The following is a 12,844-nucleotide window of genomic DNA, read 5'->3' as shown; positions in this document are numbered from 1 at the left end:
CCTGGAGATCACCCAGGGGAGGATAAGAGGGGTGTGCCCTTCTCCCCAGGCCAAGTGGTTGGAACAGGTCTGTACCACTCACGTGGAAATTAACAATGCAATACCCTATAATAATTCTATAATTGTTTTTACCTGAATCACGCATTATTTGCCTTTTTAGGTGTCATTTCTCCAACTAGACCAGGAAGTCTCTGAAGGAAGGGATCATATACTATTCTCCCTCAGTACCTAACATAGGGCCTTGCATTGAAAGAACTTAAATAAGGCCATGCCCTTCTGACATTTGGAGTCAGAGCAGGTGGGTTCAAATCCTAAGTCCTTCTCTTTCATCTCTCAAAGAAGGAACCCATTCACTTTTTGTTTGCTGAAGACAAAGCCCAGGAACCACCAATCAGAATGTTTCCCATTGTCTGAGTACCAAGGCCAGGAAGTTATTATGTCTTGCCCTGCCTCCCAGCCGTAATGATCCAAAGTCTCCCTTAATCCTTTGCAAATTATAATGAAGAGAAAGGGCCCCAACCTTCCCTGCCTCACAGTCCTATCATGCAATTGCAGCTGGAATTAAATTTATGCCTACGTTCAGCAACTATCTTCTTCCAGGATCTGTTTCTTCCTGGGTTCTAGGAAGTGGTATTCTGCTAAATATTTAACAACTGGATCCCCATACAAAAAAAAAATTACACACAACATACTAGAAGTTTAATCTGCATTATTTTTTTTTCTATCCCTTTCTTAAGTCTAAACTATCAGCAAAAGAGTAAATCAGGCCCTCTTTTTTTGTTTGTTAGATTTTTAGAGTTTGGTAATTTCCAAAGGATAATAAATCAGGAGTTCCCAAACTTACCTGGCTTATTGCCCCTTTTTTTAAAAAAAAATTACTCAGTGCCCCCCTGGAAAGCTACTTTCTTTAACCTTTTAATGTTTTTTTTTTAATTTGCATCATTTCAAAAAATGTAAATTATGTCTTTAAAAATGACACATCTTAAAGTTAATAATTTATTGTAAATTTGTGTGGTTTTTCCTGCATTGAAATTTTGATGATGCAATATTGCTTCATGTAACTGTATAATATCATATTGTAAACTAGTCATTACACACACATATTCCTGCCAACACATGCTGGAACTTCCTGACAATACACAACACACTTGCCTGCCAACACTTGCTTGTTAAGACCTGTCAGCAGACTTGACCACTGATCAGTCATAACTTTCATGTTGTGTGTACTTGCATGTTGTATGTTTATTATAAAATAATGTAATCACTATAACTTTAACTTGGTTATACAACAGATGAAACATGTGCAAACAGTTTTTCAAAATTTTCTTCTCTTCTTTCCTTATGCACCACCCTCTTATTTTTATTTAACACCCCCCCCCCCAATTGCACCCTACTACTACTGCTACTACTGCCCCTCCTGGATTATTCCAGCCCCGCCCCCCAGGAGGCAGTATCACCCACTTTGGGAACCTCTGGATTATAAATGCTCACACTTAAAATTTAACAATCAGCTTTTTTGAACTGGTTTGAGCTGGTTCCAGCCCACCCCTGATTTTATTCCCTTGGGGGAAGAGAAAGATTCAGGTGATCCAATCTATCTATAACTCTGAATAAGCTCAGGATACTTCAAGGTAGAGGCAAACAGCCCTGGTGCTGGGGAAAGGCAAATACTCTCCCTTGTTCAGCACCTAGAACTCAGGTTGGGAGCTGCAGCTTAGACAGAAACATTTGGTGATTTTACACATAGGCATGATGGGAGTTCATCTATGAGGTGTGGCTTGGAGAGCCCTGGGAAGGCCAGTTTGCTCCTCAGTCTCTCCTGTTTACTAGTTTATCACAGGGCCTGAAATCCTGCTTCTCGAAATCCTGCTTCCTTTGGGGTAACTATTGTGCTTTCCAGGTGAGGGGACTACTGAGGTGTGACTGAGGAGCTACCTAGATTAAAAATACTTCCCTAAGTCTTTCTCTGACTTTTGCTCCTTCTGGAAGATTCCTTTGGGTTAAAGGTTGCCCTCCCAGGCAGGTCCTCTCCTCCAAGGAATAACTTAATAAGAATGAGTTTATTAAAGAACAAAGGTGGGGGTGGGAGAGGTTAGGGGTCAATGCTTTAAAAGGAGATGGGTGCCAGTGTGGTGGCTAAAATACTAGAGATAAAATTCATTGCTGGGGGAGGGCCTGCACTCATGGGGAGGTACCTGGTTAGTAGCAGGCAATGGGCCCTTCAGTCCCCTCAGAAGATTAAGCACACCCCACCTATTGTGGCTCTCAGCAGATATTACCTTTCCTGCCAAATATAGCATGTGTGTGTCAGCATCATAGAAGGGAAACAGGAGTCCAGAGAGACCATCAATCTCTTCTTCAATGAGAGGCATGGCTAGGTCTTCCTGTATAGAAGGAGGCAGGATTAGCTGGTGCCCTAGATATCTATGCACCCACCCATCCATCAATCCATCTATCTATTCATCCATCCCTCCATCTAGCCAATAAACATTTCTGCATGCGATATCACAACAATATACAGAGTTTAGATCACAGAGCTTACAATTCGGAGGCAGAAAAGAGACAAACAGAGGTAACTAATGCACAATATTACATGAAAAGTCCATTAGAAAGGTTCAAAACAAAATGCTATGGGAGGTCCAAGGAGGAAGGTCATTAACTATGGGTCAAGCAGGGAAGAAAGGCTTCACAGAGGATGTGAACGTGGACATGGCACACTGGAAATGCTATAGAATCCAATGCTGCTGCCCACCTTTCCTGTGCTAGGGGACAAAAGGCCAAACTGTCCTATACGAATCTACACAAATTAACTTTCTTACATTGCTCATATCATAGAATGCCATCATCTAGTTTGACTCCCCCATTTGCCATATGGGGCAACCAAAGCCCATGTGACTTGGGGCGAATTGCCCAAGGTCACGCAGGTAATTAGTGAATAGTGTTTAAAGAAGTCCTGAACTTGGAGACCAGAGAGACTTGGCCTGAGATGCCAACCTCGGACACTTACTAGCTGTCTAACTCACACTTACCAACCCTCATCTATAAAACAAGGACAAAACTACTTCAGTTATCAGGGGCTCGAATGAGAAAATGTATGTAGACACTTTGTATGCCTTAAAGTGCTGCAAATATTCCAGTTAATGGCATAGCAAGCCCTAAAATTCAGGTATCTTGTCACATGGGCTGATCCTTTTTCCACTACATTGGATTCCATTGTGTTCCTCCGAGTCACCCTAAACCACCCTGTCCTCAGCCTCTGTCATCCTCTTCACGCTTTCCTGCTTCCCAGATCTCAGTAGGGCTCAGAGAAATCCATAGTACACTCAGAGCCTGCCCCACTTCCCTCCAGAACCCAATGATAAGAGGGTATTTGTGGGTGGCAGTGCTAGTTATGGACAGACAGAAATGTGCAGGATGTCTTCAAGAGCATGAAAAATATGGCAGTGTAGTGAAAAATCCCACACAGAAAGAAAGAATACCTGGGCTCTAGTCCTCTGTCCTTCTAATGAGAGGCGTGAGCTAGATGACTTGTAAGGTCCCTCTGCTCTCAAACATTCTACTGTACTCTATGAAATCATTAATGAGCTCCGTGACCCCAGGGAAGCCATTTAGCCACTCAGAGCCTCAGCTGCCTTTTCTGTGCTTACGATAGCACTTTGAGGATCTGATTTCATTGGTATGGACTCTCCTTCCAATAAAAACCCCAATCCATCTATGACTCACTAGATGGTCTTTGAAAGGAGCTGTGGCCTCCAATTTCATCACCCCGTGGCCAACACGGTGATGAGCTTTTTACTGTAAAATGAAAATAGGACTTTACCTGTCTGAAAGCAGAGGATTAGACCAGGATATCACTGGAGGTTCTTTCCAGCCTGATTGTCCCCAGGTCTACTGGCTGATTTATTGTAGATGCTTGGTAAATGGGCCAGCATTGCATTGCAAACCACCTCCAACATTTCCTTTTGCCCAAGTCTGGTAAATTTTCCTGCCTGTCTCCTTGCCTGTCCTGTTCCTTGTTCCTCCTACCTCTTCCATTTTCTTTTTCTCTTTTTTTCTTCCCCAACCCCTCCCTTCCTTTATGATGGAATCAAAGAATTTAGTACTTAAAAGATCATCTCGTCCAACTTCCTCATTTGACAGATGAGGAAACTGAGTCTCAGAGAGGTAAATTGTCCTGCTGAAGGTCACAAAGTGAGTTAGTGGCAGATTCTGATCTACTGAATTCCACCCTTTCTTTCCTCTATACTACACTATCTCTTTTCTGTGTCCATCTTGAGCAAGTTGTTAGACTTGGAACCAAGGTGTAGACTAGTTGACCTCTACTGACTCTCCAGGAGATGAGGGACAGGGGATGCCAGGTTCCCTAGATCCTTCAGGCCTTCATGAGGTCAACCAGCAAAACAAGTTAGAGACATAGCTAGATGACTTTAAACCTTGAAGAAGTATTCTTGTTTCTATGAAGAGGTAAGAGGACTATGTTTTGGACTAAGCGTGGAAGCTCTGGATCAGATAGAAATGGGCTCATTTCTATTTGCTATCCCCAAGGGAGCCTCTGGGCTGGCCACATCCTATCACCATGGATTATTTAGTCTCTTGTCTCCACTGCACATTAAGACCCCAGTTGGGTCAGGCAAAGAGGTCTTCAGTAAGAAGGTCTGAGTGTGGGCCTATAAGTACATTATAAAATCAAACTATTTTTTTAATTATTTACCATTTCATATTATCCATACCTCTTTTGTCATTGGGTTACTCTACATAACTTGAGAATTGAATTATTCGGCCAGCATTGGATTCTTGATCCTTTGAAATCTGATCTTTCCTCTTTGTTTCTTTATATTATAAATGTTAGCCCAACATCTTATTCTGGCATAGCCATCTTCCTCAATCTTACTTGGACTTCCCATACTATGTGCTACCCATTTCACAGAAGTGATAACTGAGGCCCAGTTTATTCCAGACTGTCCAACACTTCATCAGAAGTTCAAAAGCACCCAGAACCCAGATGTCCTGATTCTGAGCCATGCACTGCATTCTTGCTTTCTCCCATCCAGACAAGGTAGGGAGATAGGAGGAAGAACCCAGAAGCCCAAAGGGTACACACTGACCTGGTCCCAGAGGGCAATTTGCCTGGTGTTCCACCTGGAAACGCCTGTTGTGAGGAGCCGCTTCATGTTGCCAAGGAATACCACCCGGTTTACTCTGTGGTTCTTACAGCTGGCTTCCTGAAGGGGAAGGGAGGAGCAGGGAGATGAAGAGAAAGCCTAAGGCAGTCTGAGTTACCCCCTAAGAATCATGGGACCTCCTACCCCTGCTGTGCTAGTGGCTCTAGGGTGACTTAGGAAGTTGGGGGTGTGTGAAAGAGGAGGTAGTGTCATCATGCAATTATAGTGCTCCCCTCCAACCAAGTGACCCTATAAAGGGGGTAGGATAGATCCTCCCCCTTCCCATCCCACCTCTACTCCTCTCTGGGGCTCCGTGTTTCCTAAGATCATAGGATAGGAGCTCTAGAGTTGGCAGGGACCTCAGAGGCTGTCTGATCAGACCCATTTTACAGATGAGGAAACTGAGGCCTATGGAGACTAGATAACTTGTCCAGGGTCACAAAAGAAGTTAGTGACAAAGCTAGGCTTCAATCCCAGGCCCTCTTACTCCAGTCTGGGCTCTTTCCACCATACCGCTCATTTTACAAATGAGGAAACTGAGCTTCAGAAAGCCCTCCCCTGACTGCTTTTCCCTTTGTGATATTTGTTTTATTCTACTGATATTTCTAAGATTTGTGGTTACTTCAGTATAGTTGTGCCCTCCACCAAGGAAGATTACAACCCTTCTAAGGCTGACGTGGCACATAGTAGGTGCCAAATAATTGCTGGTTGACTGATAGACCAGGTTGTTTTATTTAAAGTATTCATCACCCTAGGACCTGCCTGGAGATAAGCCTCTATAAGGAAAATACGGTTGGCCAGTTGAGGGCCTTTCCAAAATGGCAGGACCAGACAAGGGTTTGCATTCATCTGGCATAGTTAGAGGTCATCTCAACGTCATGATAAAGTAACACATTAGGACTCATGGATTAAACTTGTTTCCTCCCCACCCCTCCCTTTCTTAAGAGGTGGTGGGAGGAGGCCAAGGAGCATCTGCCCCAGCCCACTTCCTTGGGAATGACCCCGGCCACCCTAGATACCGCTTATAGAACATGAGAAGACTCTTGTGTCAAGCCTAACCTGTTAGTAGGTTCTCCACAGATACTTTCTGATTGAGTGGATAAGGTCTGCCAAAAATACTGCAGCCTGTGAGGAAGGAAGCTGGCCTCTAAAGGCAGTGTCTGTACTAAGAATTAGGCCAGAGAAATTCTGTTCAGGGTGATGAGGGAGTTAGGGGTGTGTGTGTGTGTGTGTGTGTGTGTGTGTGTGTGTGTGTGTGTGAAAAATCTACACCACGCTGCTCTATAGACTGCTCTATAGGCATACTCACGGTTACATCCAACCAGTGCCCTCCCACACCTGGGACTACTGACCAATTAGACATATGCCAACCCAGAATGACTTGAAGGACATCCCATCAGTGAGATCTGTCCCAGCTAGCTTGAGGACAAGAGTGTTAAGTCAGTGGAGGGGGTAGGGAAAGGGAGGCGGAGAAGGAGAGTAGGGAAAGATCAGTCAAGCTGACCTCCCTCTCCCCTCGGGCCCTCCCACACCATCCAGAGTCACGGAGATCTTCTCGAGTAGGGCAGAGCTCAGTACCTGCAGCACTCGGCCTGAACGGGGCTCGATCACCCTGAGTTTCTTGTCCTTGCAGGTGGTGGAGAGCAGGCTGCCATCCGTATTGAAGGACATGCAGAGGATCACATCTGTGTGGCAGTCGATCATTTTCACCGGCTCCCCGATATCCAGGTTCCAGATGAGAACCTGCAGGGAGTGACGGGTAAGACAGACAGACACGGGAGTGAGGCCCCTGATCCTGCTGACAGCAATAATCATTGTAATTACAGTAATAATAAAAATAATAATGATACTTTGTGACACATTTAATGATATATACACACACACACATATAATAGCATCCAATGCTTTTTATACTTTTCAAAGAGCCTTCACATCTACTGTGTAATTTAATTCTAAAGCCCTCTTGTGAGATAGTCAGGGAAGGTATTATCCTCATTTTGCAAATGGTGAAACTGAGGCCTAGATAGGTTAACAGACTATAATTAAGGTCATAAAACAAGTTAGATGAAAATGGGCGTAGAAACCAGATCTCCCAATTCTTACACTGCTGCTCTTTCTATTCTGTTACCTGGCTCACAAGTTCTTAATCAGGGGTCCACAGTCCTTCTGAGTCCATGGATAGATTTCAGAGGGGTCCATGCAGTTGGATGGGAAAAATTTACATCTTTATTTCAATATAATTGGCTTCTTTTATAGGTAAGTAGGGAAGAAGGGAGGGAGGAAGGAAGAAGGGAAGGAAGGAAGGGAGGAAGGGAAGAAAGGGGGAAAAGGAGGAAGGGAAGGAAGGAAGGGAGGAAGGGAGGGAGGAAGGGAGGGAGGAAGAGAGGGAGGAAGGGAGGAGGGAAAGAAGAAAGGAAGGAAGGAAGGAAGGAAAGAAGGAAGGAAGGAAAGAAATGAATGGAGGAAGGGAGGAGGGAAGGAAGAGAGGAAGGAAAGAAGGAAAGAAGGGAGGAAGGGAGGAAGTGAGGGAGGGAGGGAGGGAGGAAGAAGGAATCAGCATTTATTTTCTTGTTCTGTCTCAGTCATGTCTGACTCTACATGACCCCATTTTGGGGTTTTCTCAGCAAAGATACTGGAGGGGTTTGCCATTTCCTTCTCCAGCTTATTTGACAAATAAGGAAACTGAGGCAAACAGGGTTAAGTGACTTGCCCAGGGTCACCCAGCTAGTAAGTGTCTGAGGCCAGATTTGAACTCACAAAGATGAGTTTTCCTGATTCCAAGTCCAGTGCTCTACCCACTGTGCCACCTGCCCAAATTATCATTTATTAAGCACTTATTATGTGTCAGGCATTATGCTAAGCACTCTACAAATGTTATCTCATTTGATCCTCACAACTACCTTGGGAGGAAGGTACTATTATTATCCCCATTTTACAGCAGAGGAAACTGAGGCAAGCAGAGGTTAAAAGACTACTAGCTGCAAGACTCTGAGCAAAGTCACTTAACTCTTAGCTCAGGGACACACAGCTAGTAAGTGTCTAAAGCTATATTTGAACTCAGATCCTGACTCCAGGCCCAGCACTCTATCCACTGTGCAACCTTGCTATAATCTTATGTATTTTATTTCATGCCTTGAGAAACATTATTCATAGGATTCTCTACCAAAGGGGTCCATGTCACAAAATAGGTTAGGAACCCCTGCCCTAGATAAAAGCTCTACTTTGGTCAACTAAACAGCCTGAGATTGCAGAACCTGGGCCAGAATTGCATGGCTAGGCTGCACACATTTGGACACTGAATGGAAGGACCTCAGAGTGCTAAGGGACCCAGGAGGCCAACCCAGATCTTTTTCGAATAACTGCTTTCTGACCACGCCTCCCTTATCTGATACTTGTGAAATCATTATTTTTTGAACTCATGTACAGCTTTCCATTTATCCATTATTCAATTCAGACCATTACTCTAGACTGAGATCTAGATCTTTTTGGGTCTTCATTGTCATCCAATGTGTCAGCTAAGCTATCCTTTTTAATTTCTCTTTTTAAAAATTGTATTTATTTTATTCTGAACTTAAGAAATAAAACAAGCATTTCTATAACATACTAGAATACTATGTTATATTATACTATATTATAACTTCATAAAACTGCAAATCTATTATATACAACTTGCTATTCCTTTTAAATATGTGATAAAGTTATTGTGTAACTTTTTTCTTTTTCCCTTTTTTTCTTCTCTCTCCATCCCCAACCAGATGAATAACATTAGACACAAATATGTATGTATGTATGTGTGTGTATATGTTTTACATATATGTATTTCATATATATATATCATTCTATACATACTTCTATTTATCAGTTCTTTCTCTGGCTTCAGATAGCATCTTCCTTCATAGATCCTTTATTGTTAATTTGGGTATTTATAAACGGTCAAAGTGACTTAGTTGCTCTAAGCTGTTACTAAAAGAATATCGCTGTTACTGTATACAGTGTTTTCTCGGTTCTGCTCATTTTGCTCTTCATTATTTCATGCATGTCTATCCACGTTTTTCTAAGATCATCCTGCTCATCATTTCTTATAGCACAGTAGTATCCCATCACAATCGTATACCACGACTTGTTCAGCCGTTACCCAAGTGATGGGTATTTCTAGTTCTTTGCCACCACAAAGAGAGCTAATTTCTTCCCTCCTTCCCCATCCTCAAGGGCTGTAGGCCCCATAGCCACTCCAGTGGCTTCCTATTGCCTCCAGGATCAAATACGAAATGCTCTGTTTGACATTCAAAGCCCTTTGTGATCTAGCCCCCTCCTCCTTTTCCAGTCTTTTTATACCTTACTCCCCAGCAGGTACTCTTGGATGCTGTGACACTGGCCTTCTGGCTGCTCCACAAACATGACTCTTCATCTCTGGCTGTCTCCCATGCCTGGAATGCTCTCCCTCCTCCTCATCTCCAAAGTCCCAACTAAAATATCACCTTCTACAGGAAGTCTTTCTCAATCCCCCTTAATTCTAATGCCTTCCCTCTGCTGATTTTCCCCCCTATTTATCCTGTACATAGTTTGTTTATACCTATCTGTTTGTCTTTCCCATTAGACCGTGAGCTTCTTGAGAGCACAGAGTGTCGTTTTGATTTTTTTTTTGCATCTCCAAGTGCTTGGCACAGTGCCTGGCACATAGTAGGCACTTAATAAATGTTTATTGACTGTCTGACTTTAGCAGTCTTCTGAACAGAACAGCTGATGATTGACTCACAGGTACCATACTCTCCATTCAGGCCTGCTTAACCAAGGAGTTCTTCCTACTCTTTCTTTGAACAAGGAAAGAGGTGGTGCCAGGGCTGGGAACGGGGAAAAAAAAATGAACAAACAAAACCTAGGTTGGGCACAGGCCAGGTTTCCACTTCCTCCAAGAATTCTGTTAGATTTGGTTATAATGAGGAAAATCTAACTCCTTGTGGGCATCTTCAAGACAGCAGAGCTAGATCCCAGTCCTGATTCTATCATTAGTTAGCTGTGAAACCTTTGAAAGTTATTATACCTCTCTGGGACTCAATTTCCCCAGCTAGAAAATGGGGATAAATAATACCTGTCCTGTCAACTTTACAAGAGAGTTGTAATAATTACCTGAGAAAATTTATACAACAGGTTTTGAAAGGTGTAATGTACTACATGGATATATAAGAGATTTTCCCCTACTCCTCCTTAATTCTGAGAAGACCTGCCCTGGAAGGGAATGTGCTCACCTTGTAGTCATAGCCAGCACTGAACAGGATGTTGTTGGTGGTCGGATGCCACTCCACGAGCCCCACCCTCCGGCTGTGTCCATAAAGTTCTAGGATGGCCTCGGTCATGTTCCGCTTCAAGCCACCCTCGGGGATCTCCCATATTCGTACCTGGAGGGAGATTGATGAAGGAAGGAAGGAAACGAGCATTTACTAAGTATCTACTATTTTCCAAGCACTTTACAAATAATCACATTTGATCCTGCTATTATCCTCACCACTTTACAATTAACCGAGGCAGACAGAGATAATGTCTCAGAGCCAGTGCCATGGCTAGCAAGTGTCTGAAGCTGGATTTGAACTCAGGTCTTCCTGATTCTAGGCTGGTATTCTATCCACTGTGCCTCTTAGCTACCTAGTTTGAGCCAGCCAAGGACCTATTATCAGTCAGTGGAGAGTGAGCAGTGGTCTGACCTTCCACTCGCTCCTGGAAAGAGAAAAGCAATTTCTTAGTTAGAAGCAACGGTAGCTGCTGCTGATGATGATGCAATTGATTCTGGAATCAGAAAAAAAACTGGGTCCAAATCTTTTCTCTGAAGTTTATGACTTGTGTGACCCTGGGCAAGTCACTTATCACAAGTCACTCTGGGCCTCAGTTTCTTCATCTGTAAAAGTGAGGTAGAAAGTTTCTGTGGTCCCTTTCAGCTCTAGACCTATGATCCCATCAATATCATCCCCAGCCCTATTTCCCTCTCCCTTTGCAACAAAAGATCCTGCATTTGGTTTTTCAAAAATATATCCCTTTTCTATGAAGCCAGACTAATAAGTCAAGAACCCAATGTGTGCAGAATTCTGCCCAGCATGCTCTGCTTGATGGAAGACAATGTGGGGAGTGATGGGGTATGTATATGTGGAGATTGCAGTTAAGTGTTACAGAGAAAAGAGAAGAACCGATCCCAGGCTTTGATTAGTCTGATTTATAGGAGCTGTGGAATCTTGTTCCACAAGATTCCCCAAAAAGTTAGTTCGTTTCACCTGGGCTTTCACCTGTTAAATCAACAGCTTTTGTTAAGCTTACTAATTACGTTCTGGAAGAGGACCAGTCAACGTGGGAAGCACTGGGGATATAAAGGTTAAAAAAAAAGTCCCTGCCTTCAAGTAGCTTATATTCCAATGGAAGAGACAACATGTAAATAACTAGTCAAATACAAGATACAAACAGAGCAGACAGAGGGTAACCTCGGAGGGGAAGGCTTGGTCAAAGGGGATCAGAGGATTTGAAGCTGAAATCACTTCAGAGATTATCTTGCTGAATCTCATTTTGCAGATGAGGGAACTGGGGTCCAGAACACCCAAGTCACTCCTCCAAGGTCACACAATTAAATACAAATACAAAATGCACTGTGTTCCTCCTCCTGCTCTTGCTTCTCAGTTCTCAGTCCCCCATGCATTTTTGAACATGGGTTAGCCAATGGGCAAATTCACATTACTAAAAAAATTGCTGTACATAGAGGTCAACTGACCCGTCCACTTCCATAAAATGAGAACTGCCTGTAAATACCACAGACCCAGGATTCTAACTTGCTTCCTCTGATCTCTTATTCTGCCATACTGTGGCATGCCTGCCTTGCCTCCCTTGTACAGGTATAAGGATCAAATGAAATTATGTATGTGAGTTTTGTAAACTGTCATGTCCTGTGTTTTACAAAGGTAAGAGGTGAAGATGATAGTCTAATTGGGGGTAGAGAGTTAAATACATGTGAATAAGATTTAGGAGCAATAAGAAATTCACAGGCTTGCCATACAAATCTCTTTCAACCATTCTCTTCTTCCGTGAACATCCACAATACGCACACCCATACACAGTGCACTGTGTGACCCTGCAGGAGCCACTTAGTGTCCGTATACCTCAGGCAACTTTCTGCTGATCTATATCTTGCCACTGGACCCAGATGGCTCCAGAGGAGGGAGTAAGGTTAGTGACTTTGCATAGCCCTCCCTCACTTAAATCCAATTCACTTGCAAGTCATGACATCACCTTCCTGATATCATGTCCTCTTCTAGAATGAAGAACAAACAATGATCTGTGAGTAGTGGTAGCTGCCCCACTGGGGACCCAACTGGACAGTTCCAGTTAGACATTGCAGCTCCCTTCCTTCCTCCCTCCTTCCCTTCCTTCCCTTCCTTCTTTCCTCCCTTCCTCCCTTTCTCCCTTTCTCCCTTCTTCCTTCCCTTCCTTCCTTCTTTCCTTCCCTCTTTCTCTCCCTTCCTTCCTTCCTTTCTCCCTTCTTTCCCTCTTTCCCTCCCTCCTTCTCTCCCTCTGTCCACAGGGAATCATACCCTAACTGCGGGTGCTCTGCCCAAAGGAATATGAATTTTGATTGCTGAAAACTCTCAAGATACCTTGGGGTTTACATGCAAGATTTCTTTTTTAAGTACCATACCTTAAACCTAAAT

The 12,844-nt window shown here is 43.4% G+C and overlaps 1 protein-coding gene across 1 annotated transcript in view; it reads right to left on the bottom strand.

Moving 5' to 3' along the window:
• CORO2B (coronin 2B) overlaps positions 1-12,844 on the bottom strand; it is a 231,065-nt gene that overhangs the window by 14,881 nt on the left and 203,340 nt on the right. The window contains exons 4-7 of the mRNA XM_036737102.1: positions 10,409-10,558; positions 6,741-6,905; positions 5,106-5,222; positions 2,280-2,384 (exon numbers count right to left, since the gene is read on the bottom strand). Coding sequence (XP_036592997.1) covers positions 2,280-2,384; positions 5,106-5,222; positions 6,741-6,905; positions 10,409-10,558 — 537 coding nt within the window. The remainder of the gene's footprint in view (positions 1-2,279; positions 2,385-5,105; positions 5,223-6,740; positions 6,906-10,408; positions 10,559-12,844) is intronic.

The sequence above is a fragment of the Trichosurus vulpecula genome, chromosome 8 (assembly GCF_011100635.1).
Source record: "Trichosurus vulpecula isolate mTriVul1 chromosome 8, mTriVul1.pri, whole genome shotgun sequence".
In the NCBI taxonomy this organism is placed as follows: Eukaryota; Metazoa; Chordata; class Mammalia; order Diprotodontia; family Phalangeridae; genus Trichosurus; species Trichosurus vulpecula.
Note: the sequence above shows the minus strand (reverse complement) of the source record. Positions and strands in the feature narration are given on the sequence as shown.